Raw genomic sequence first — 25,176 nt, 5'->3', positions numbered from 1 at the left:
TTTTCTCAAAACGCTAAGTTTACGTGAAAGGAAATTGTTCATTAATAAGACAGCGGGTTTTAATCCATTTTAATTTAAATTTATCCAAACTTTATATTATATGACTTGAAGAAGCTATTTTGCATACAGCCCACCTAAAAATTGCCACTGGCAGATCCTCCTCAGCTAAGTCTGGGGTCCTACATGAGGATTAAGATTGTACGCCTCATATATCTTACCTAACACATCCTCCAAACCAGAAGATAACACTGTTTATTAGGCACCCCTGAAAACTGAGATCCCTAACCACAACTTTCAAAGCGAAAACAGCAACGCTTAACATTGCTGTCATTAGGCAGAACCGGGTAGCGCTGATGACTCCGAAGTCGAGCTACGAACCTTCAAATAATATAAGAATCATAAATACCATAATATAAATACTATAAGGACAAAGCTCAATGTTATGTCAATGTTATGTCGAAAGGTGGTAGAACCCTTTGCGGTTCGACTCCGGCGGCACCACCGCCACACCTATTTCTACCTTATAACAGCAGTGTTAGGCGCTGCTGTGTTCCGGTTTGAAGGGTGTGGTAAGGGAGACAGACTTTTCTTTTTTGGGCGTTCCAGATTAGTCCTCAGGGGTAGCGGCGCATCTATGGCCGACCTCAGGTAGGAATATCTAATCCTATCTGGGGTTGATCACAAATGTCCATGGGCGGCAGTAGCCACTTACCATCAGGTGGACTGCATTCTCGTCTGCTACTCCTATATTATAAAAAAAACAAAGCTTCTAAAATAACAACCCTTATCAAAATAATTCACTACATTATCTGGATATATTAACTTGACGCACTAATATCGTTAATAAAACGGCTCATTTGGCAACTCTATATCCTATTGTTTCAAATCGCATTTAATCTATTCGACCATTTCATTAGTGAATTGATGCACTAATAATATGGTGGCTAGGGGATATCGAAATTAGTTTCTGGTCCGGTTAAAGGTATGTCCATAGTCGCATCGGATGGATTGTGAAACGGATAATTATTTGTAAATAAGTAAGAAGTTAGTTTTTTGTAAATTGAAGTAGAAAACGAACATGCAGTTCACCTGTAAGTGACTATCGGCCATGGACATCTTATATTCCAGATGAAATTAGTCTTACCCGAAGTCATTCCACAGATGCGTTGCTAAGCCTGAGGACTATGTCCGTCATTAATAATCAATCAATCCAATGTTTTACTTAACGAAGTTCGAAATTTGAAAATAACTGCCTAGTAGATATTGACAAGATTCGATAATTTCATAGGCAAACGATAAAATGGGTTGATTTTTAAAAATAGACGTATGTCTATAAGTGTAATTAAACCCCAATTCGAACACAATTTTTAAGAGCTAGCTATTCTGATGCGTACCTTCCACCACCTTCTTCTTAATTCTGGCATTTATTTTTTAACAAGAGGTTGTGGTAACTGTAAGTGTACAAGGCAATCCATATAAAGTCATCAGTTATCAAAATCAGCAGCAGAGAATGAGGCATTTCTGACGAATTAATGTGTGCGGTCCGTTCGTTGCGAATCAGTGAGTACATAATGATATAACATACGAATAATGCCAATGCGTACAGTGCGAGAGTGTGACACTAACCTTAGGTGTCGGCCCTATATTTCTTCTATTTTTATTATTACAGTTAGTCCAATTGCAACAACGCATTTTAAAATAGTGACTTTACACATAACTGGAAGCTCTATTTATTAAATTGAATTGGCATTCTTAAGAAGCATCTCAACTTAAAATTAGATTACAGTCATACAAATAGTTTAACTCGGTCATACTTTTGTTTCTTCGTATTTCTGCCTTACGTTTCAAATTTTCATCACTCTTACGCTTTGCTTTTGTCACCCTTACGTCATGCCTGCGTCACCCTTAAAACCAGTGCACAGCACCCTTAACTCTGTTATAGGTTATTCCAAAAAGCTTTTATTCTAAGCTCATTTATAAACCGATACCTCTAAATGTTCAATATTGAAGACACCAAAATCGATTTTGACATTGAAAAGATAAGATAAAGAAACAGAAATAGGCAGTGACGTAAGCTGATTTAAACCCCAAATATCTAAGGTTCGTGTGTAATGGAGCTACGAAATAAAGTTTCTGAAAATAAATACTAAATGAATTTTAGCTTTACTTTTTACTTAAAAATCAATCTTTACTTTACAGTTTAAATTATTTTGGCGCGTTAGATAAAAGTATAGGCTCGACTTGGCGGAGGCACTGCCGTGCCTCCTGATGTACATTATGAAATTTCAAATAATGAGAAAATTAATGAGAAAAATGTAATATACTTATACTATGAACATTTATTAATTAAGGATATTACTAAGTAATTTTAAAAATAGCTTTATATAACAAAGATAAATTTGGCAAAATGGAGTGTTAGCAAAAGTAATAAAATAAGTTGAATATATATGTAACTAATATATTATATTAACTAATATAACGTCTAACTTACTGACATAAAGTTTAACATTGCAAGCCCAAGTAAGATACTGAAGATAAATTCCTACAGACAATTTCTGTTATAAGTAAATATATTCATCAAAGTAACTGGAAGATTTATAGGCATAAAACATGCAAAAACCACTATTTACTATTGTTCCAGAGAAAACCACAAGAAAATTAATTACAAATACAATTTTAAGCCCAGAGCGTTTCCAAAACAAATAATTCGGAAGTTCGTGAACCCTTCCAGCAAAAGTGACTAAGAAAATAGGGTTGCCAATTGTATTAAATTTATCGTGTCTTATTATGACATGTTACGATTTAGTTTTTAGAAGACAATTAGCCAAAATTTAATATTTATTTGCTTTGCTTGTTATTAACGCAATTACCTTTGTTTTTCATTGACACTATTTGACAACATGGGGCTCGATGCATGGGCTTTGACAAGGATGGGCCAAATGATAGACCTGACAAGTATAGGCGCAAAATAAATGCGGAATTTTAGAGGCTTTTCTAGAGTTCACATTACATCACTGCCTTTGCACCGCCCCTTACTCAAGCTATATCTACGCCCATGTTTAAAGAGTTGCCGACCACTAATATGACGTCAAATTGATTCGTTAACAGAAACGAACCCGATACTTTAGAGTCTCATCTTTAGTACAGAAGTAATTTGGGACGAGAACCTTGTAGGTCTTCACATATGGTGAAAAAGTTAGCCCGTTTCCATTTTTTACCAATAAATCAAATATATTTCTTAGATTCTAAGAATTATATTTGATTTATTGGCTCATTAAAATAACTTTAGCATACAAAATACCGATAAGTGGCAACCCTAATACCCAAATAGCGCGCCCGAAAGCGTTTCAATCGTGTCATTTCTCGCTAAAGCAAAATTGTATGCGAAATTAACCCAGAGAATAAATTAAGGCCATTGTTCGATGAGCGTAGTTACTGTTGATTCATTTAAATACAAAAGGATGGAAACAATGCTTCGGCTCGCTATTGCGGTCCGTTTGTCCGTTTGTGGCACTGGTATTATGTGCACCCTTAGTTATGTGTTTGTTATGTGAGTCAAATGAGCATTGATTTAGAAGTCACTTAACGCGCTTAAAACACAGATATACGAGACTGGCCGAAACTGGATTCTCAGCCGAAACAGACAACAAACCTTCGGTTACAGTCTTAATTTCGGCCGAAGCCAAGTCTTTGACGGAAACCGCCTTTTTGACCGAAACTTGATCGAAACTGAAACGGAAACTGTTTGGCCTTTTGTGGCCGAAACCGAAAGTAAGGCCAAAACTAGATTTCTTAGCTGAAACCGGCCGAAAGCGAACTTTCGGTAAGTCACTAGTTTTTATATCATTTTATGTAGTTAATAAAGCGTAGGTACATAACCTCGATCTCGCCTTTTAATTAAAAAAATACGGTTAAGTAAATTTTTAGGTAAGTAGTAATGAATTTAAATATAGTTCAAAGATTACTTTAGTAAACTCATCTTGCCAACCTTCATGTAATTTGACTGGGGTAGTACTTTAACGTGTTTTTGAAGATTATATTTTTTTTATAATGAATATAATTATATTTTTTTATATGAAGTAACGAGCATACAGTCCACCTGTACTTACACACCTGTACTCTTACCATGAGTTTTACGTTTTGACAAATATGACTGTTTTGGTATTTGTTTACGTATTTGCCCATACAAATTCCAGTCACCGCCCCTAGCGGATTGTATCAGAACTATCGTGTCAGTAACGTAACATTAAATGTCTAAATTGACAAAATGGCGCTTTTTTGTCTCCCTTTTTGCGAACATGTGAGGCAGACAAAAAGACTTGAGCACTTACTTATTGTTACGTTTACTCAGTCTACTGAAGAATAATGGATTGAGGAATCGTAACGTAAAATTGTGAGATGTTTTAAAAACTCATGGTAAGGGTACTGATCGTAAGGTGCTGAGGACTAAGTTAGAATGCCTCGTATAACTTACTTATCACACCCTTAAAACCAAAGCACAGTAGCGCTTAAAATTGTTGTTAAGGCAGAAATAAATGTGACGGCAGTGCCTCCAAAGTCGAACCTTCAAAATATGTTGAAGGTGGTAGAACCCTTTGTGGTTCGACTCCGGCGGCACCACCGCCACACCTATTTCTACCTAATAACAGCAGTGTTAAGCGCTGCTGTGTTCCGGTTTGAAGGGTGTGGTAAGGGAGACAGACTTTTCCGAGGCGTTCCAGCTTAGTCCTCAGGGGTAGCGGCGCATCTGTGGCCGACCTCAGGTAGGAATATCTAATTCTATCTGGGGTTGATTACAGATGTCCATGGGCGGCAGTAGCCACTTACCATCAGGTGGACTGCATGCTCGTCTGCTACTCTTATATTATAAAAAAAAAAAAAAAGAAAAAATATAAAGCTTCGCACTCTTTTTAACCGACTTCAAAAAGGGAGGTATTCGACCGGTATGTACGAGTATGTATGTATGCTTGTATGTCCGCTATTTCTCAAAAACTACTGATCCAATTGGTGTGGAGTTTTCGTTATTTTAAATACAAATATCAAATGCTGTTAAAAAGGCAAAAAACTAGCAGTAAGACCACAAAAAGTATACCTTCAAACAAACTCAAACTTAATTATACAACTTTTTGTAGTTCGCAACATAAACATAAAAGAGCATGAAGCTTTTGTTTCAGTTGTTTGTTGTTTATTCGATATACGAAATATTGCATAACTTTGCATTTGATGGAATTGTTTGGTTTCGTATTTCTTTCTCGTTTTGTTATTTTTATTAACGCACTATTGTTTAGTTTCATACGGGCTGAGTTTTCGACGATTTTTACGAATATATTTACGTAACATGTACATACGTTGTTGGTATTTCTACGGTTGTTAAAAGAATAAATATTGTATGGATGCGGATTCAATATATTAAAAAAATGTGGATCTACATACACGCTTTGAGAGTAAACTACTTTGTTCTATTGAAACATATAACAAAACGTATGTTTCGGATTTCATGTTTGTCTTAAAAATATATAAAAAATCGCTTTAATATTTAAAAATACTCCTGTCATATTTTATTATTAATAACAATTAAATGTTGTTATTTCTAATCTACATTACAAAGTTGTCACTAGATGGCGCCGTCTACAGATTACATTAGTTGACCTGTCAGATTCAAATTTAGTAAAGAGTGCAATCGAATCAAATATATTACACGCATCTTAACTATAAATATTGGTATCAAGTCTTACAGTTTTGCTAACTCGAATCTGTTTTGTGAAATTTCAACATAACACGTTTTATTTAAACAAAACCAGACAATTAGTAAGTAAGTAATTATTTATCTTGGAAAGGGGCGGTTAGCCCCGGGCCCTCGATCTTGGGGGCCCCCCAAATACAGTTGCTAAAAACAAAGTCGTCAGAAGTAAACAAAAAAATCTATGAAATGTGTATAAATCAGCGAAAAAAATCATCACTGGAATCATACGTATTTTTCGGCGAATAAGTCTACACAGAGACACAATTGTAATTGGGTAAATCAATTTTTTATAAAGGGGGCCTTTATTCAAACTTCCCCCGTGGTCCTCCAATGACCTAAGTCCGCTACTGTAACGACATTTCCATATTAAGATAATACAACTGGCCGCGTATGATGCTCGTCAGGTCGAGTATACTCACACGCAAACACACGCTTGGAAAAATGTAATAGAAAAATACAGAAAGAGAGCAAGTGCATTTTTCTTGGTCGGGTTTCTTCTACTACCGCAAGGTAAGTTAAGAAACTTTAATCTTTAAACCATTTTCGAGCAACGTTCTGCCTTTTTACAAGTGCAATAAAACATGAAACAATACAGTTTGTTTCCAAGGAATCCTGAGTAAGGCCCGGGTTTAATTCCCAGCGTGTTTCTGGTCGCATTAATCCTGGAGCGACTTCTGATACGGCCTTTGTTGATCTTAATGACTGCGGTCGCGGTTTGTGGAACTGAGCTCCCGTTTCAAAACGAAAGTATCATGCTATGTACTAATGAGACTTAACTGCCTAAGATTTTTGATGTGAAAACTCTTTGCGTCGATTTTAGGGTCATACCTAGGGGTTCGCGTCACCGATGCTGTGTAGTATTTGTTTTTATAATATAGGAATAGGAGACGAGCATATAGTACACCTGATGGTGAATGGCTATTGCCGCTCATGGACATCTGTAATCAACCCCAGATAGGAATAAATATTCCTACCTGAGGTCGGTCACAGTTGCGCCACTAACCCTAAGGCCTAAGCTGCAATGCCTCAAAAAAGCATGTCAACCTTACAACACCCTTCAAACCAGAACAAATCAGCGCTTAACACTGCTGTTATGAGACATAAATAGATTTGGCGGTGGTGCCGCCGGAGTCGAACCACAGAGGGTTCACAACCACCTTCAAAGCTTAACTTAACTTGGAGATTTCAACCATTCAACTCCCACTGCAAGCCACGTTCAATCCAAAAAAAACATTAAACCATTTTCGAGCTACGTTCTGCATTTTTACATTTACCAAGAGCAATAAAACATGAAACAATACAGTTTGTTTCCAAGGAATCCTGAGTAAGACCCGGGTTTAATTCCCAGCGTGTTTCTGGTCGCATTAATCCTGGAGCGACTTCTGATACGGCCTTTGTTGATCTTAATGACTGCGGTCGCGGTTTGTGGAACTGAGCTCCCGTTTCAAAACGAAAGTATCATGCTACGTACTAATGAGACTTAACTGCCTAAGATTTTTGATGTGAAAACTAGTCGCGTCGATTTACCGTGGGGGAGATACTTAGGGGTTCGGGTAACCGATATGCTGTGTAGTATCTTTTTTTTGTTATATAGGAGTAGCAGACGAGCATACAGTACACCTCATGGTAAGTGTCTACTGCCAGCCATGGTCATCTGTAAACAACCACAGATAAGATTAGATATTCCTATCTGAGATTGGCCACAGATGCGCCGCTACCATCTAAAAAAAGTATGTCAACCTTACCACACCCATGAAACCAGAACATATAAACGCTTAACACTGCTGTTATGAGGCACATGATTTTTGAAGTTAAAACTCGTTGTCAAGTTAGGGATTTTTGGTAGAGAAAAACTTAGGTTGTGCGCCAGACTGGGAATGAAATAGCCTCTTTACATGTATACTATAGAAACACGGTGTATAATTTTCATCGGAAGGGGCTGTCCGCCCCGGGCCCCCAGATCTTGAGTGGCCCCAAAACGTTATAAATAAGAATTTATTATATTTTACTCTTTTAAATAACTCAGTCTAACTTTTAAACGTAATAAATAACGGTCTTATTCATAAAAAATGCTTATAGAAGGTTTTAAGCACTCATTAGTTAAAGTGTTCAATAAGCTTATAAAACGTTCTATAAAACTGCTTATTCATAAACGTTCCATAAACCTTCTATAACTAATGTGTCGCTAAAGTCAACTATAAATGAAAATGTTGCCATTATAGTGAAGTTCGGCGAACAAATTGACGAATATCCATAGATAAACATCATTAAATGACATTATTTCGTACTAAAAAATATTCTGTCTTGACATTCTTGTCAATGGGTTGTCGATAAAACCAAATCACATGTCAGTGTCATTGTATTTGTAAATACCGCGAATTTAAAAATATTTTATTTGTTAAAATGGGATGTAAAGCAAAAGTCGTTAAAAGATAAAGGAGTGAAAAATGGTTGGATATTAATGTTTTATGTAATATTGATATAATTATATAAAGTTAAATTCAATTAAGTTTCGTTTTGTAAACATTCGCAATATCTTATGGCAGTAAACCCTGTATTTCAGAAGGTGTACCAGGACCTCTGCGATCTAATTTACGATCATTACGTACGAGATCAATTATAAAATTTACTATCGATTTATTAAAGCGATAACGCTTCCTATAGTCTAATGAAAACAGATCACTAGTGCAATGTTCTTCGAAGTGGACGGTTTTCTAGATTTTTAATAATCTAAGCTTTGTAAAATTTGTATTGTAATTTAAAATAGTGATATAATAATGTTATTTATCGGATATTAAAATAAATTATTTCAAGTTTGTATACAAAATGGACATTGACATCTATATATATAAAAGAAAGTCGTGTTAGTTACTCCACTTATAACTCAAGAACGGTTGAACCGATTTAGCTGAAAATTGGTAAAGAGGTAGATTAGAACCAGGAAACGGACATAGGATACTTTTTATCCCGTTCGACCGCGTTTTCGTGAAGCATTTTATAACTCAACAACGGCTGAACCAATTTGACTGAAAATCGGTGGAGAGGTAGCTTAGAACCAGGAGACGGACATAGGATACTTTTTATCCTGTTCGACCGCGTTTCCGTGAATAAATAAGAGTTGAAAGTTTGTATTAAAGTCCCCCAGTTTTGATGCAAATCTATATGAAAATTGGTATTTGATAGGATTTCGATAGAAAGTAATTAAATATCTATTTTACGATATTTGCAAAATCAACCCTTAAGTTGGTTGAGTAGGGGTTGGAATTTTATATTAAAATCCGTTAATTTGGAAGCAAAAACTGTAAAAATTTGCATTTGGCTTTAGAAGACACTTCGTTTAGAAATCGGCAGCTTTTGAAGCAAAGTCTATGAAAATTGGAATTTAGCTTTTTGATTCAAAATAATAGAACACATTTTTCACCGTTTTTGGAAAATCAACCTTTAGGGTCGTTTAATCGGGTATGGAACTTTAATTTAATATCCGTTAATTTGGAGCACTAAGAAAATTATCATAAGACATAATGAAGCATCTGAGTCACTGTTTGTTTTTTTAGATCAACCCTTAAGACTGTTATAAATCGCCTTTCTATTTACACACCTGTTTCAGCATTTTTAGCTATTCAACAACCCGATTAGAGTACTATAAGTAAATAAACTTTCTTTAAAAAAACCGTTATTGAAGTTATAGGTACTTCTTTTCGCGTGTTTGTAAAAAAAATAACAAAAAATACAACCGACTTCTATGTCACTACAAAGTAAAAAATAATTCGAACGAAATATATTGAGCGCCGACTTCAGAAATATGTACTAAACCAACATTTATTTGAATTATTTTTTACTATGTAGTGACATAGAAGTCGGTTGTATTTTTTGTTAAAAATTTTTTTACCCTTTTTAGTGATGACATAATAACATTTATATTAATACAATATTAAAATTGTATAAACGTGATCATGAATTAAGGTACGGTCTGAATTTACATTGATTGGAACCGCCCGCTCGCAGGGCGCTGCCGCGCCCTGCCCGCTTAGTTTTATATTGTCTTATGTGTTCCAACCTAACCTAACTAAATAGTCAATGATTTGCAATTTCATTAGAACCTCCTACACCAAATATCTTCAAACACGACTCAATTATTCCCATCGGTTGAGGAGTTACATATTTTGTCTCCGAGCCACATTATCAGACCCTTAAATAGTCAATGATGAACTGACTTTGCAATTTCGTTAGAACTTACACCAAATATCTTCAAACACAACTCAAATATCCTCATCGGTTGAGGAGTTACATATTTTGTCTCCGAGCCACATTATCAGACCCTTAAATAGTCAATGATGAACTGACTTTGTAATTTCATTAGAACCTACAATAAAAATAACACAATAAAAAAATAATTATTAAAATCGGTTCACTAACGGCGGAGTAATTCGTGTACATACATAAAAAAAAGATACCGGCCGAATTGATAACCACCTCCTTTTTGAAGTCGGTAAAAAAATAACAGAGTGCAGAGAGGTAGAGTGAATTTTATTTAATTGTATTTTTTATTTTCCTGTTCTCCTGTGGCCATTTCCTAATATTTACCAGTAGTTTATGGACATAATACATAAATTACACGAGTGAAACCACGAGGTACAGATAGTCACTCATAATTAGGTGGTACGAAGTTCACCGGGTCATCTAGTAATTTATTAAAAACGTATTGTCAAATTAGGTTAGTAATCACGAATCAGCTGTTGAGAGTCGGCCATCTTTGCCTTATAGCACTGTTATAGTAGGGTTCTGGGCTCTATAAGTTATAGAAGGCTTATAGAACGGTTTAGTGCCTAAAATGCGTTTATGAATAACACTTTTTGACAATCGTACTATAGCGACGTTATAAGTGTGCTATAACTTTTTATGAATAAGACCGTAAGAATTTATTACGTTTCCGTATAATTAAATTAGTTCGCAAAACATCCTTTGCAAGCACAAAAAGGTTCATTTTATCTCGCTAAAATCATTCAAGTTGCATCCTTGCCATTAACATTATTAACATTAATTTAATTTCGTCGAGCGCTCTTGTTTGCTGGCGGTGGTACTCTAAATAATAGTGGTGAAGTACTAACACGAATGTAAATTTATTTTAACCGTAATTTAATCTGTTATGGAAAACTGTCCTGCGAAGCGAGCGGTCGGCGCGAACATTATATTGAAGTGTTTTACACATTACGGGTTTTAATTGTGCATAATGTGTAAGGTGCTTAAAATGTGTTTTCGAAATGAAATACATTTTGGTGAAAAACTTATTTAGGTATCTACTATAGTGGTGTGGACGGCATGTACGGTAATTACAGGAAATTTTGCAACAGTTTGATAAAAAGTTATATATGTCGGGACAAGAATGGAGCTACTTTATACATCGGTACGGTGACTGTCGTGAGAGACGACTAAAACGGGGATTCCGGGACAGAAGGAGTGGGAGTTCCAACCGCCCAGCGAGCGATCCCGGCATGGAAGAGGGCATGTATTATCGTCGTAAACATCCGAAGGTGTGGTGAACGTAAATGTTTCTCAGAGCGGAACCTGATTGAGGCACCGCGTTAAGGAGACTCTAGTCGCGTTCCTTTGATCCCAGAGTCCTCCATATAGCGCTGGGGACGGTCACTTTCGGGGGTAAAAATCCCACATATCCCCGTCATGTTCCCTCTGCACCGGATTACCCTCGTCACAAGTGATGGACCCCAATAATACTTAGTTGATAACAGAATGTACCCACAGATTCATAATCAGTTTCATAAGGAATAAGAAGCCAACGAGGCGAACGCCATCTACAGGCATGTGCTACAGCATTCCAATGCTTCCGGGGATCGGCAATGGATGCTATCGGAAGCCTAAGATAGGAAACTTAGTGTTATTGTAAACCTCACCACATCCTTCAAACAAAAATAGATTTGTTTCGTGCCACCGCCGCTGAATCATGACTTTCACCGTATTTTGACGATCTATAAAGAAAACAAGCAAAGAGCTAAAAAACTGTTGAGAATACCATAAAATATAAGTAAAGACTTATTGATACGTAGTCGTATATAGGATATAAAATTCTCGTATATATAAGATATAAAATTCCCGAGTCACAATGTATGTTACCCTTTCTGTTATTTTACTCTTTCGAAACGGCTTTACCGATTTTCACCAAATTTTATATGCATATTCAGTAGGTCTGAGAATCGTCTACTATCTATTTTCATACCCCTAAGTGATAAGGGTTGGTCACCCTTAATTTTTTAATAATAAGACAACACAACGTTTGCCGGGTCAGCTAGTTATAGATAAACGTTTAATCAACGCTCTCTACACTCGCAACCCCACTCTACGATTTCCTGTATCGTGGTGGCCATGGACACACACAAATACCCAGACCCAGAACAGATATCATTCAATAATTATTCATATACAATTCATCATTCATATATCTCTGGCCGGAATCGAACCCGGAACCTTTAGTGCGTCAGACCGGCTGACCGTTCCGCCACGTGGGTGTATGTCTGTAGGCATATTATAAGTATAGATATTTCACCGCCTTGTAATTGAAGGAAGCCACCAAATGACTTAAACGGCTCCAATTTGACGTTAAACGGCTGACAATTCTGTCAGCCGTTTAATGGCCGTCATGGTGTAATTAGTGTCCGTCAGTTAAGACACGAAATCAAAGAAAAAGTGCGAAGAAATATCGTTTCATTCGTAAATGATCTAAAAACTATATTTTTTTTAATATTTTTCAAGACGGAAATAGATAGACAGTGAAAATTGTCAAAAGTTTACATCTTCTTTTTAGGAGCGAGTAATCTTTACTAATCTATGTCTGTATTACTTATCACTCTATGTACTAAACCCTTTATGGTACGTACCTATCAAATATTAAATGACCTACTATGCACTTAGAGCTAAGCACTGGCTTACTACAGGTACATCAAATGACAATAATCTGATATTCGCCGAGCTATAATATTATAATAGGTATCACTGTGACAATAATGTTAAGATCAAGATTATATCTAGGTCACATCATACCGTTATCGCCGGAATGTTGGGTTAGGCTTATCGAAGGTAATTTATGTAATGTCTATAAGCAGGTTGACATCACTAATCTGATTAGTATTAACTGATCGGTTTTCGTGTATTATTTTAAGAGTGGATTTTGTAACAAGTCTATTCTGAGCATAGATTAATTTTGGGGTTGATAACGTACTTACTCATTATCAAAAAAGTATTATTTTCAATAATTAATACTTTCAAATCAATTGACACTGACAATATTTTTGTTGTTAAAAAATCTTTTAACTTTACGTTTGAGTATTTCTTTGGGGTAGAACACGTTTCAATACCATTTGTGTAAACAGCGCCATCTCTTGATATAAGTAGAAACCATGTGAGCAATGGACATTATTGATACAAACATTGGTTATTCAATGTGACAATAGATGGCGATATATTTATCATACATGTTGCATTCATAATAAAAACCTTGAATTGTAGGAAAACTATACACACAATATATTTTACTCACGTTTAGTTGTTTCTTAGTAATACGGAGTTTACCACCACGCGCTATTAATATTTAGGATAGAGGACACAGCAATGCCATCTATTGCGGAGTACCAACATTATCTGCTTTACAATTAAGCTAGATTACGTTTAAGTGCTCAAAGCTAACAATAGGTGGCACTGTGATTCATTTGTATAAATAAATCACAATGGAACAGTATGGCAAAAGTTAATAATGAATGACATCTCATTAAAACGTCCTGAAAGTAAAATAATGTAGACATTAGGGGCAATAAATTAACAATGATAATTGTAAGATATAATACAATTATTTATACGTTATACATAAATAGGTATAATAAAAAAACAGCGTATAGTAAAATAAGTACTTTATTATGAAGAGTATTTACATTGTTCATAAAATAGTTACACTATCAGTTACCTCTATGTAACCAAATATTCTAATAAGAAAAGATCATAATATAAAAAATTGCTAAATATTTTCTCTTCTCTTATCGTAAAATCTATCACAATATAAGTTCAGTAGGTTTCCCTCAATTATTCGCTAAGCCATAAAAATCGAGGAATACATTCTGAAAATATACCAACATATATTATTATAAAACGAAAAATAGACGGAAAATTTTCAGATCATGCCGATAAATAAGTACCCTTAGTACGAGTTTTTACGTTTGCTCGAAAACGTTCAACGTTTACGAATTCGCTCACACAGCGCTCCCGTGGACCTTATCCGAACTAAAATTTCCCATTAAGAGTTTTAAAAACTGAATAGTTAATTGTAACGGCATTTAATTTTACAAATATAAATGCTTTAACGCTTTCTACACTCACAGCCCCACACCAGGATTCCCTGTGTCGTGGGTGCCATGGACACACACAGAGACAAATACACAAACACCTAGACCCAGAAACAGAAATCTAAATTCATCATTCAGATTTCTGTCTGGCCGGGGATCCAACCCGGGACCCTCTGCGCGTCAGACCGAAATGGTGACCGCTCCGCCACGCGGGTCGTCTAGTAATTAATTGACTATTAATATAATTCATTTACTTTAACATTTTTAGTTAAATTTTGATAGAGTATTTTTTTTTATTTTAATTCCGATACGGTCCATGGGAGCGATGTAGGAGCGAATTCGTAAACGTTGAACGTTTACGAACAAACGTAAAAAACTCGTACTAAGGGTACACTACAAAGTGTTCATAGATAATTATTTTGAAAAAGTATAATAAAATTATTGTCTGAAGACGCGACAGACATATCTAATTTCTTAAGTACTATATATTAAAAGTATAAGTATTAAAATAATGTATTACAGTAAAAGTAACGGTTTTTGTTCATGGCGTGGTTTTACTCGAAATTAATCACTCAGTGATTTTGTTTTAACTTTATGAAGAAGTGTCTAAATAAGACGTTATACTTATTAATATAAAGTTGATTACGTAGAATCATTTCAATTAATAAAAAATATTCGAAAATATTCGTAAATAGTATTTGTCAATCCTATGCAAGACAATATTTAATCGTTGATACAGGTTGTCTTTAACTACAAAATATATTTATTTTATTACGAAGGTATTTTACCTTCTTACATAAATTGTATTTAATGATATGTATGGGGCTTGGTCATTTAAATACTTTAACATAAATGTTTTCAAGATTATAATAAATAATACAGATTCTACCAATGAGTATCGAAATCTTAAACTAATGTGATGCTTTCGCAACTTTCTGTACCGTATCCTCCATACTACGTAAGTATCTGTTTAGCGACTCTGAAGTTGATTGTAGAATGCTTAAACCAAGTCTATATTTGAACTCTACGAGTCGTTTCAAGAACGAGAAGAATCCTCCTTCTTGGTTCAATGGAGGGTATGTTATAACATCTGGATAAGTCGGTGTTGGTCGTACAGTGGTCGTAAATTCAGATACAGTGGAAGGTGAAGGGGGCATCGTGGATGTGGTCTCTGATTTGAATTCAGTTGTCGTTTCAGTGTTCATGCTCTTCGATTGCGTCGTTGATTCGGCATTAGGTTCGTTGTTCAAAGAACTACTTTTTTCTGTAACATCTGGGCTGGAAGAAAATACTTCGTAAACTCTAAATGCTTTCGTAGTAACATCTAAATCGTTTGACATCTCAGTTTCGGTTGTCTTTTCCTGCTTGTCGAAAGGTACCGTGGACACACTTTCGATAACTTCAGTTTTGATCGTACTGAGGATATCGGTAGACATTTCTTTTGGTGGATTCATAGAAACTGCATACACGGGAATTACGTTATTCATTTCCATTTCCATGTTCTTCATAGCCATTGATTCAATCATCATCGACGAGGGAGCCTGTGTTGGCAAACCGAGCGCTTCATCGATTTCGTTACTAAGAAAAACATCCTTATTCTCCTTTGCAGCTTTTAATAATTCCTCAATAGATCCAGTAATGCTTCTTTTACTGCGGAATAGATTTCTCCTTCTCCGTTGAAGATTTCTTGGCCCATGTTCTGGAACGACTGCAGGCGTGACAGAATCTGTTAATTCCTTAGGAACATTTCCTACAACAAACTTATTATCGACACTACTTGTATTTGCGCTGGAGTCATCGGTATACTTATCAGATTCATCTTCTTCTTCTTCATTATTTGATCCTAAATACATCGAAGTTGGTGAATATGTCACTGGACTACTTGTTGTTTCACTGTAGAACTGTGCTTCATAAGGGTACACCGGCTTGAAATCTGAGTCAGACGAAGGCTTAACCCCATATACAACAGAATTAGAATCACTACCGTATGCTGATAGTCCTGAAGGACCAGTTTGTGGCGCCGCGTAAATAGGCTCTACTGCAGGATAAGGTGCATACGAACTAGGTCCTTTGTCATATTTAACCTCGGTTGTGTATGCGTGCCTCGTCTCGTACTGATGGTGTTGGTGTGGGTGCTGGTGATAATTAACAGGTTCTGCGTAAACGGCAGCATGAGCTATGCCTGTTTTCTGTTGAGGATAACGAACGTTATAGTTCGGTTCATACTTCGTCGCGACCTGACGGTATCTTATATCTTGGTCCTTTTTCACTTGGTATCTGTTTACGTGGGGAGTTTGTGCTGCGTACGGGTTAAGTTTTTGTTTTGAGTGCGCCGGCATTCCTGCGAGTACAGTTCCCAGCATTTCTTCCTCAGCTTGCCCGTTACCTTCACTCGCGTACTCTTCAGCATTGTTCCTGTAAATATCGTCTTTCTTGTCCACTTCGAATGTTCGCCTAACAGGTGTTGTGAAAGGATACAAGAAATAGCTAGCAATACCAACTAAACTCGCGAGACCTAGCACTCCAACTCCTACAGATGGCATCACTTCCCTGGATAAGTAATTATAAATTTGAGTTGTGATTGGTCCTGAAGGAGTCGTGACAGGCTTTTTGGAAACCTTAGTTGACTTTGTTTTATTTGCCGCTTTAACTCCTGCCACTACAGCAGTCTCTGCTTCTGGTTTGGGCTTAGAAGTTTTACGTTTCTTTGTCTTAGTCTTCTTTCTGGTTGATGAACGTTTAGGTTTTTTAGTTGTAGTAGCTGGCGTGCTTACTTCTAGCTCAATTTCTTGTTCTTTCGGTTCCATGGGTAGCATTGCTGAGTCACTCTGCATTGGTGCTTCAGTTGTAGTAGTTTTCTGCTTATTCTTATTCTTTTTTGGTTTTGATGTTCCTTTAACAACAGAAACTGAGGTTGGAGCCTTAGTTACTTCTCTCCGAGTAGTTGCAGCTTCGGTAGTAAGAACAGTGGTAGTAGTGGTTGTTGTTGTGCGCTGAGGAATATTTTTGTTTTTTTGTACGTTTGACAAAACAGTATCCTTTATTTTGTTGTAAACATTTTCATTTATTGCAGAACCACCAGCGACTAAATCAGATTTATTAGTGCTTCCGATTATAGGACGTTTACCTGCGGTTTTATTAGTTTGTGGCCTTTTTGTTTTGTTTTTAGATGTAGTTGGCTTTTGTTTCTTTTGCGGTTCCTCTACTTTCGTTGGCTCAGTGGATGCTGTTGAGTTATCTTTGCTTGCAGGATTGCTTAACAATATCCAAGTTGAAATACCTTCGTTTGATGTGGAGGATTCATTCGGTACATTACTCAGTTTGTTCTCTGTTTCTAACTCTTCCATTGTAACTGGAACTGCAACACCAGCATGAGAGTTCTCGATTGGTTCATCTCCGTCTTCATTCCTTGTCTTTATTTTATGCTTGTGAGCAAGTTGTGTCTTCAGTTTTGGCGGTATTCTGGTGTCAATAACTACCGCTGTATCTGACCTATTCGAAGGCTTTTCAAGTAACTGACTCGCGACCATTTTGATTGATTCACCAATAACGGGTGCTTTGTTCTTGACATCTCGTGCAGTGTTTGGGGATACTGTAGCGGTAGGATTCGATGGGATGTCTGTCTTTTTCGGTTCTTCTACAATCTTCGTACTGGCATCTCTGGAATTTAGAAAATTAACAATTTACTTATATGGCTGTTTGGGTTTCTTTTAGGAAATATAATAAATCTATAATCATTAAAATGCTCAACTGCATATTAACAGGTAGGTTTTCAGTTAATGTTAGCACCGAATTCCGTCTTTAAAACTTTACTGATGTCAGAGTACGGTTGCATTTTAGGGCTGCATAATCAATGCTTATGTAAATTATTTATTGTAAATATATATCTAAATGCATGAATGATATAATTGTTTTTTTTAAAGTTCTATTCTGTATAGTCACATTAAAAAGGATATTGGAAATAAAACAACATGATGTTATTTAACTTAGTTTATATAAATAGATAAGATAAATTGATTTAAATATTTAATCTAGAATAATTTAATATTACTTAAATAAAAATGAGATTAATAACAGTAAAAATGTCCTTAAAATATAATGTACAAGACCCTTTTATTCTACTATGAGATCGGATCTACTTTGATAAAGTCAATAAGATGTTTATTTCAATATAAAAAATATGTCTAATTTTATAGGAAAAACGCTGAAATTATAAAATATTCAAAATAAATATTAGTTTATTAAAATATTAGTACCATAAGATAGAAAATCATCTATCTTCTCTTAGCTCTGAATGTCGTAAAAGGATGATATAATTACCATCGAAACCATTAATATCACCAATTCAATCACATACTATTTAATCTATATTTATTTCCGCAATATATGTATGCGTTTTTTTTTTGTGTAAACCAAAATTTATTTCCATAGATGCACACAGACACATAAACTTCGATTCTTTGGTTTGGACATCGCTGTTATTTATATTTTCATACTTTTAGTTTGAGATTCCATTAAAAAACTATAATTGAGGATGAAGCTTGCACTTCTTGATAAAATTTACGATACGTATAATTAAAATTTTAAACAAAGATAAAAGAAGTCGGTTAAAAGAAAAAAGACTCCTAAATTCTAATTAATGTGCATATTACTAATAAGGAGTGTATTTTTATCACGCTTTTTAAATGTAAAGAGACAGTATTTTTTGCGACCGATCAGGTATCATGTTTAATATTATTACCTTACTCTCACTATTTAACTCGAATTGTCCACGTTTCTCTTTTTTTACGCTTGTTTTTACGATTGTGTTCCACAGAAACATTATTTTGTGCGGCATTTAATACATCAGTAGCAGCTTTCATTAACTTTTTCAATTTGTAGAACCATGTTGTTCTTACAGAACTTCTCATAATATTGGTATAATTTCCGTTACTCCTCGGTGATGACGGTCGCCATTGTCTATCAGGAAACGAGTTTAATTGCCAAGCTTGATATTCATCATCCCATTGCCACTGAGGTCTGTAAATATGAACTATCTTTGGTGCTTCTCGTCCGTAAGAAAATGCCCATGGAGCAAACAATGCAGCTACCCCTGATGTACCAGCAACTAAAAGAACAATTGGAGCTAGAAGTAAGGAGAGTAAACCGAAACTAAGAGGATTGATGGTTGCCAACCACGCAAAAGCACTTAAAGCCGGCTTAAAGAACGATAATATGGATGACAAGCCAAAAGAATCGTCGTCATTGTCATTTGGTCTACCAGGTCTACTAATAGCTGCACTGGGAGGTCCAAAGGCTACGGGTTCGGACGACTCAGCTACATTAGCAGCATTGTAATTTGTCAAACCAGTAGCTTCAACTGAAGCGCTTTCCTCCTCCTCTTGATTTTCTGCTGAATCTGCGAAGTAATCTTGAGGACTTTCCTCGCTTTCAGAATCATCAGCTAATGGGATTCCAAATACTTCAGTAAGAGTTCCGTCATTTTCTTCCTCTGATTCAATAACAACGTTTTTATTTATAACGTTAGTATTCACAGCAATGTTTAGATCTGGACAGACTTCTTTACCTTGCCCTTGGAATGTATTATTTAATGTAAGAAATATTGTAGGACAGTCGTCAGGTGACGCGCTATATTCTTCTGGTCTTATTACTATCCTGTCTGTATATGCCGTTGTTGGTTGGAAAGTAGTAACTTCGAAGTTAGGGTATTGTGGATAATTGTTTTGAAACGTATTGTGATAATCATAAGGACCTTTGACAGGTATAGCGACTTTAATAGGTTTTTGAATTGGTGGTCTATGTTGTACCGTTTGATATACCGGTTGTTCCTGGTACTGTGGCCACGGTTGGGGATACCCTACATTTGTAATGATGGGTGTTGGAGTTGGAGTATTAAATACATATGGAGGTCTAGTAGAAGAATAGGGGTAATCTACAATTTGAACGTTATTTGTATAAACCTGAGTTTCTTCTGAATATTGAGGTCTCGGTCTATAACGTTTGTCAGGGATTCTTTTGTCACTTATATCATCTGTTTCGGCAGCATTATTTTCCGTGCTATATTGACTTGGAGTAAAAGAATCAGAAAATTTTACTATACCCGCGTCATTTTCTTCTGACGTTGCTGTATCATATGTAAAATCTAAATCTTCATATTTTGCATTATCTGTCCATTTGGTCACAACTTTTTTGATAACTGGTTTATTTTTTTCTCTCGTTATTGGAACCGTATCTTTATGACTTAAAACATTACTGGGTTTGTTGGTAGCTGTATTTAGCGTATCTTTTGTGTTTTTGAGAGGCCTAGCTGTAGAATTTTTATTACGATTATTGTTTTTACGCTTTGAATCATTTTGGTCCCTATTTTTAAACCTATGTCTTATCACACGACTTAACCTATGTGTTATCAGATTAGATTTATTGGTTTCAATATTATTATGCTTTTTTAAAACTAAATCACTTACATTCGCAATTTTCTCTACAATAATACTGTTGGTAAGATTCTTACTACTAATTTCAGGTTTATGTACAATATTTACATCTACGGGTGACCTGTGGGTGTAAGAGCTTACATTATAATGCCTATATCTATACCTTATAGGGTTTTCTGTTGGTTTGTCAATTTCCAAACTACTTGATGACACTACCGTTTGCTCTTGCGGCCGCGAACAAACGTACGGACAAAATATAACTAATACTAAAATTAAAGTCCACTTCAAACACGCACTTTTCCGCCTCGTCATGGTTGACGAATCGATCGCTACCTGAAACAAAAGAAATTTTACATTAGTTTTTGTCAAATTACAAAGCAAAAGAAATAAGACAACTTTAATAAGGGCAAGAACATTTGCTGCATTATGAGAAGATACATGTAGGATTGTAGGTACATCTGTTAACAACGTTTTGAATTCGTCCGAATAAATTAGACATAACTATACGAAATGATCATCCCCAAGTTATCTGAATTAGATAACGCCCCAAACTTTCCTAGAAACTACGAAAGTAGACTTTTAAAACCAACAACCAGACAAAAAAAACATGATGATATGGTTGATTTTATATTAATCGAATTATAAGAATTAACCGAATGCTTTCTATTGAACATCTAACTAAACAATACGCAAAAATTAGGTAATAAAAATCCTTATTTACAAATACATCACACAACCGAAAAATTAACCCAACGACATTTAGACCTAACGATTATTGCTCTTGAGAGCCAAATAAAAACATAAACAAAAATCAAGTCGCGGACCGGTAAACATTGGATAAAATGAAAAAGTGATCCGTTAACCCATCGTTAACTTAAGATGTGAGGCGAATAACCGTTAGGTGTTCAGCCAGATGTAACCTGAGCCATAATTATAATAGATTTATGTTAAGGAAAATACTTCCTATATTTTTTCAAGAATAGGCTAATGGGTTTGCTGTTCGCTTAATATTGTTTAATTATGTCCCTAATACGCAGATTTATGACCCGTGGTATTGTCGTTGTAGAGGTCGTGGTTGTCGTGGTAAAATTGTATTGTCGTTAGTATTGTTGGACTCATTTATCAAAAATCACGGCAACAATAAATATTAATTCCGGTTTACACTTTAATTTATAATTAGATACGGGATGTATATGAAATTAATTAGAGATATGCAATGACCACTTACCATTGTGGACTGCAATCTTGTTAGACCAGAAAATTTCGCCTACATAATACGTATATTATAGTCTAAGTGTAGTAACAACAATAATTATTTACTTAGTAAACATTTTGATACAAAACTTTCAATCTCTAAAATAAAAAGCACGTGACTCATAAAAATACCATTTGAAAATGAAATTCGCTGTCACGCGTAGTGGTCAAATAAGCCATAATGATATTACATATTTACATATAATTCTCCACCACAAGATCCCTTCACTTATGAATCATCTGTCTTTGTTATTGAGGCAGAATATTTAAATTTCCCCGTGTATTTAATTTTTGGGTTTTCCCATATTTATGTGTTTATGTCTGTATTTAAGACTTTCTTCATATAAATTTAAAAATTGATAGCTTAATGGTTTGAAATTTGGCCTCTTACCCTGAGAGACTGGGGATTGAATCCAAGCATCCTTGATTTTTCGAAATTAATTGCGTATTAGATATTTACACTGATTTTAACAGAGAAAAACTTCTTGAGTAAACTACGAGTATATGTCAAGATATGTCGAAGGTGTGTGAAGTCTGCAGTCCACACATGGCCTATTGGTAAAGTATGGCCTGAATCCTTCATTATAATGAGAAGACCCGTGCATAGCAATGGGACAATTATTCTGTACACACTTAAACATACAATAATAATTATCATGGTTTGTACGCACATACAAAGCTTAATACATAAGTTCTCAGACCCTAAACACAATCTATTGTATATATAGATTAGCATAGCCGGGGATCGACACCGGATCCCAGACCGGTATTACGACCGCTATGCCATGCCGTCAATATCATTTGGTTGAAAAACATGATTAAAGGCTGGTCAATAACCGTAAAATATTGTTTCTTTAGCTTAGAATTATTTTGTACGAATTTCTGTAACGTCGGCCATGTTATTTGAAATTATATTCATACTCACGTAGACAGTAAAATATTTATGGAAATAAGCGCCATAGGACTGGAAAGGTAAATAGAAAGTCATAGCGTTATCTGATGGAAACAGAAACGGGCATGCAGTCCATTTAATTTTGATGTTACGAGTAAATGCTAACTATCGCTCTTCAATGCCTGTTAAGTACTACTCTAGTTACTACATATATCCCACTAATAGACACAAGTTTAGTTCTCCTTATTCTCTGGCAAAACGCTCCTATTTATAATGAGTTAAGGGCTACTATCTAATAAGAACAACAGAGCCGAGAGTTTGTCGACTTCAAGAAATAAATTGTCACTAGCGATCACCCATCCGATTCTCATCCGCGTCTGACGTTATGTTACGTTTCAGTAATTCTTTGTCTCGCAATGTCAGGTATACCTCTCAATCGTCGTCGTGTGTTTTTTTTCTGCGCACCCTACGACTAGTCGTGTCGTACCCGCAACCTCTAAATCTCGAGGTGAACGGCCGAGCGGCCGTGACCGACCGCCGTATTTATATACAACATAACTGACCTCTATAAGTAAACTGGATTCGGTCCGTCCGTTACGAAGCGGTTTAATGGGGTCACATGCCACCACTTTTTGGCAATTCCGGTAAATTAAGATGAATGAATTCGATTCTGAGAATGAAAGGATTTAAGGAAATGTATTTAATAAACACTTTCTAGTTTTTACATTTATACAGCCACACTTACTTACCAAATAATCTTATTTGGGTCGTGAGGGTCATAAAAACAAACACAAGTAACAAACACCCAGACCCAGAAAAGAATTCATAATTGACAATATCTGTTTAGAAGGGATGAAATTTAGAACTCTGCATGTAAGACCTTTATACCGATCGTTTTTCGAAGAGATTTTTTATTATTTTGAAGTAAAAAATGGGCATGCAGCTCGCCAGATCGTAAGTGACTACTGCCAACCATGGACATCTGATCAAACCCAGTTAGGATTACAGTTCCATATAAGATTAGCCGCAGATGCATTTTTACCTCAAAGGACTAAATTATACATATAATAAGTATATGTCTCATTTATACGTTATATTCATACGTATGTTGTATACGTATTGTTATTTCTGTCATATAATATTGCTGTTATAAGACAGAAATAAGTGTGGCTGTGCTGCCTCCGAACCACAGATAGTTCTTCCAATTGCTTTCAAAGTTATTTACCCCTTCGAAATATGTTTCGCTATGGCAAAGTTATTGGTTAGTGCCTAACACGTATTAATTTTAACGAACCATAAGACCCCTGACAAGCTTCAGAGCGTATATAATAATAGCTACCGGATTAAAGGCTTAAGTAAAATCCCATATTTGCGTAGGAAAATTAAAATATTACCCACCTGAAGATTACCCACAGTATTAACATACGATAAAAAACTATTTTCTAAATCTTACTCTCATGTTTAGTCATATTTAAAGCCTATAAATAGTAATTAATTGAATTTACAGACAAACTGCAATTAGATTCAATTTAATTGTATAAATACTTGACCGTAACATTCAACTACTTAATTACAATACGTAAGGTGCAATGACTTTATGGTGCAAGTCATAAGAAATTCCTTTTATTTACGAGTATCAATAAACTTTATATTTGTCGAAGCAATGATCAATTATGTTGTTGCTACGATTTTACAAACACAACATATGTAGGCTTAAACAAAGGCAGTCTTTTTAAAACATTGGCGAATTTATTACTTGGAACTCATTATGAAGCGATAACGAAACCTGCCTTAGTAGTGCGTAGTGCCTAGGCACTACGTACCTTTCAGATTGAAAAGGATTTAGGCTACAGTTTACCGCACTGACCCAAATTGGTAGATGACCATCATTGAGCCTTTTTAACAGAATTCCCAGGTATGAAGGATTCTTCGTTTTCTACCATTACGTAAATTAATTATTACTTTTTAATTTAATTAGCACGTAGCTTCGAAATATGAAAGGTGCAGTTTAAGTACCGAAACCCCAGCGAGAAAGGTCAAAAATCATATCACTATGACTGCTTATATTTTAGAGATAAAAAATAGACAAAATAAACACTTCAGTTTCTCAACACGCTATCGCTTATGACATAACCCCGGGCAAGCTGAGCATGACTATTATGTTAATCGTATACCGCGGACGCGTATCGGAATGCGTTCTCGTTTCTACGTCGTCATCCACTGGTCTGCTTTCCGAGAATAAGTACACGGGATGCTTTACTGTTGGTAGCGTATAATTTAAGGGTGGAAACGTATAGATAATGTACCTATAATCCTATTATATTACTCGTATGCACCTATAATAATGTGACATTATTAGAGCCAAGTAGTACTTGTATACTAGATAATAAATACAAAAATATTTTAGTTATTTGAATCTTATAGAATTTAATATACTATAAACGATATTTTATATGAATAGTTAATAAAAGGTAGTTGTATGATGTGCGTGTATGTCTCTGATAGAAAAAT

General features: G+C 35.4%; 1 protein-coding gene across 2 annotated transcripts in view; it reads right to left on the bottom strand.

Annotated features, from left to right (window-relative positions):
• Positions 1-14,857: 14,857 nt before the first annotated feature.
• Positions 14,858-25,176, bottom strand: part of LOC140742914 (uncharacterized) — a 45,168-nt gene continuing 34,849 nt past the window's right edge. For both annotated transcript variants that reach the window (XM_073073996.1, XM_073073987.1), the window contains 2 exons: positions 20,683-20,852; positions 14,858-17,748 (listed from right to left, as the gene is read on the bottom strand). In XM_073073996.1, the coding sequence (XP_072930097.1) occupies positions 15,000-17,748; positions 20,683-20,831 (2,898 nt within the window). In that variant the 5' untranslated portion in view covers positions 20,832-20,852 and the 3' untranslated portion in view covers positions 14,858-14,999. The remainder of the gene's footprint in view (positions 17,749-20,682; positions 20,853-25,176) is intronic.

This window comes from Epargyreus clarus, unplaced genomic scaffold (genome assembly GCF_041222505.1).
Source record: "Epargyreus clarus isolate Ecla_fem2 unplaced genomic scaffold, WU_Ecla_fem_2.2 ptg000001l, whole genome shotgun sequence".
In the NCBI taxonomy this organism is placed as follows: Eukaryota; Metazoa; Arthropoda; class Insecta; order Lepidoptera; family Hesperiidae; genus Epargyreus; species Epargyreus clarus.
This window is presented reverse-complemented; position numbering and strand designations above follow the sequence as displayed.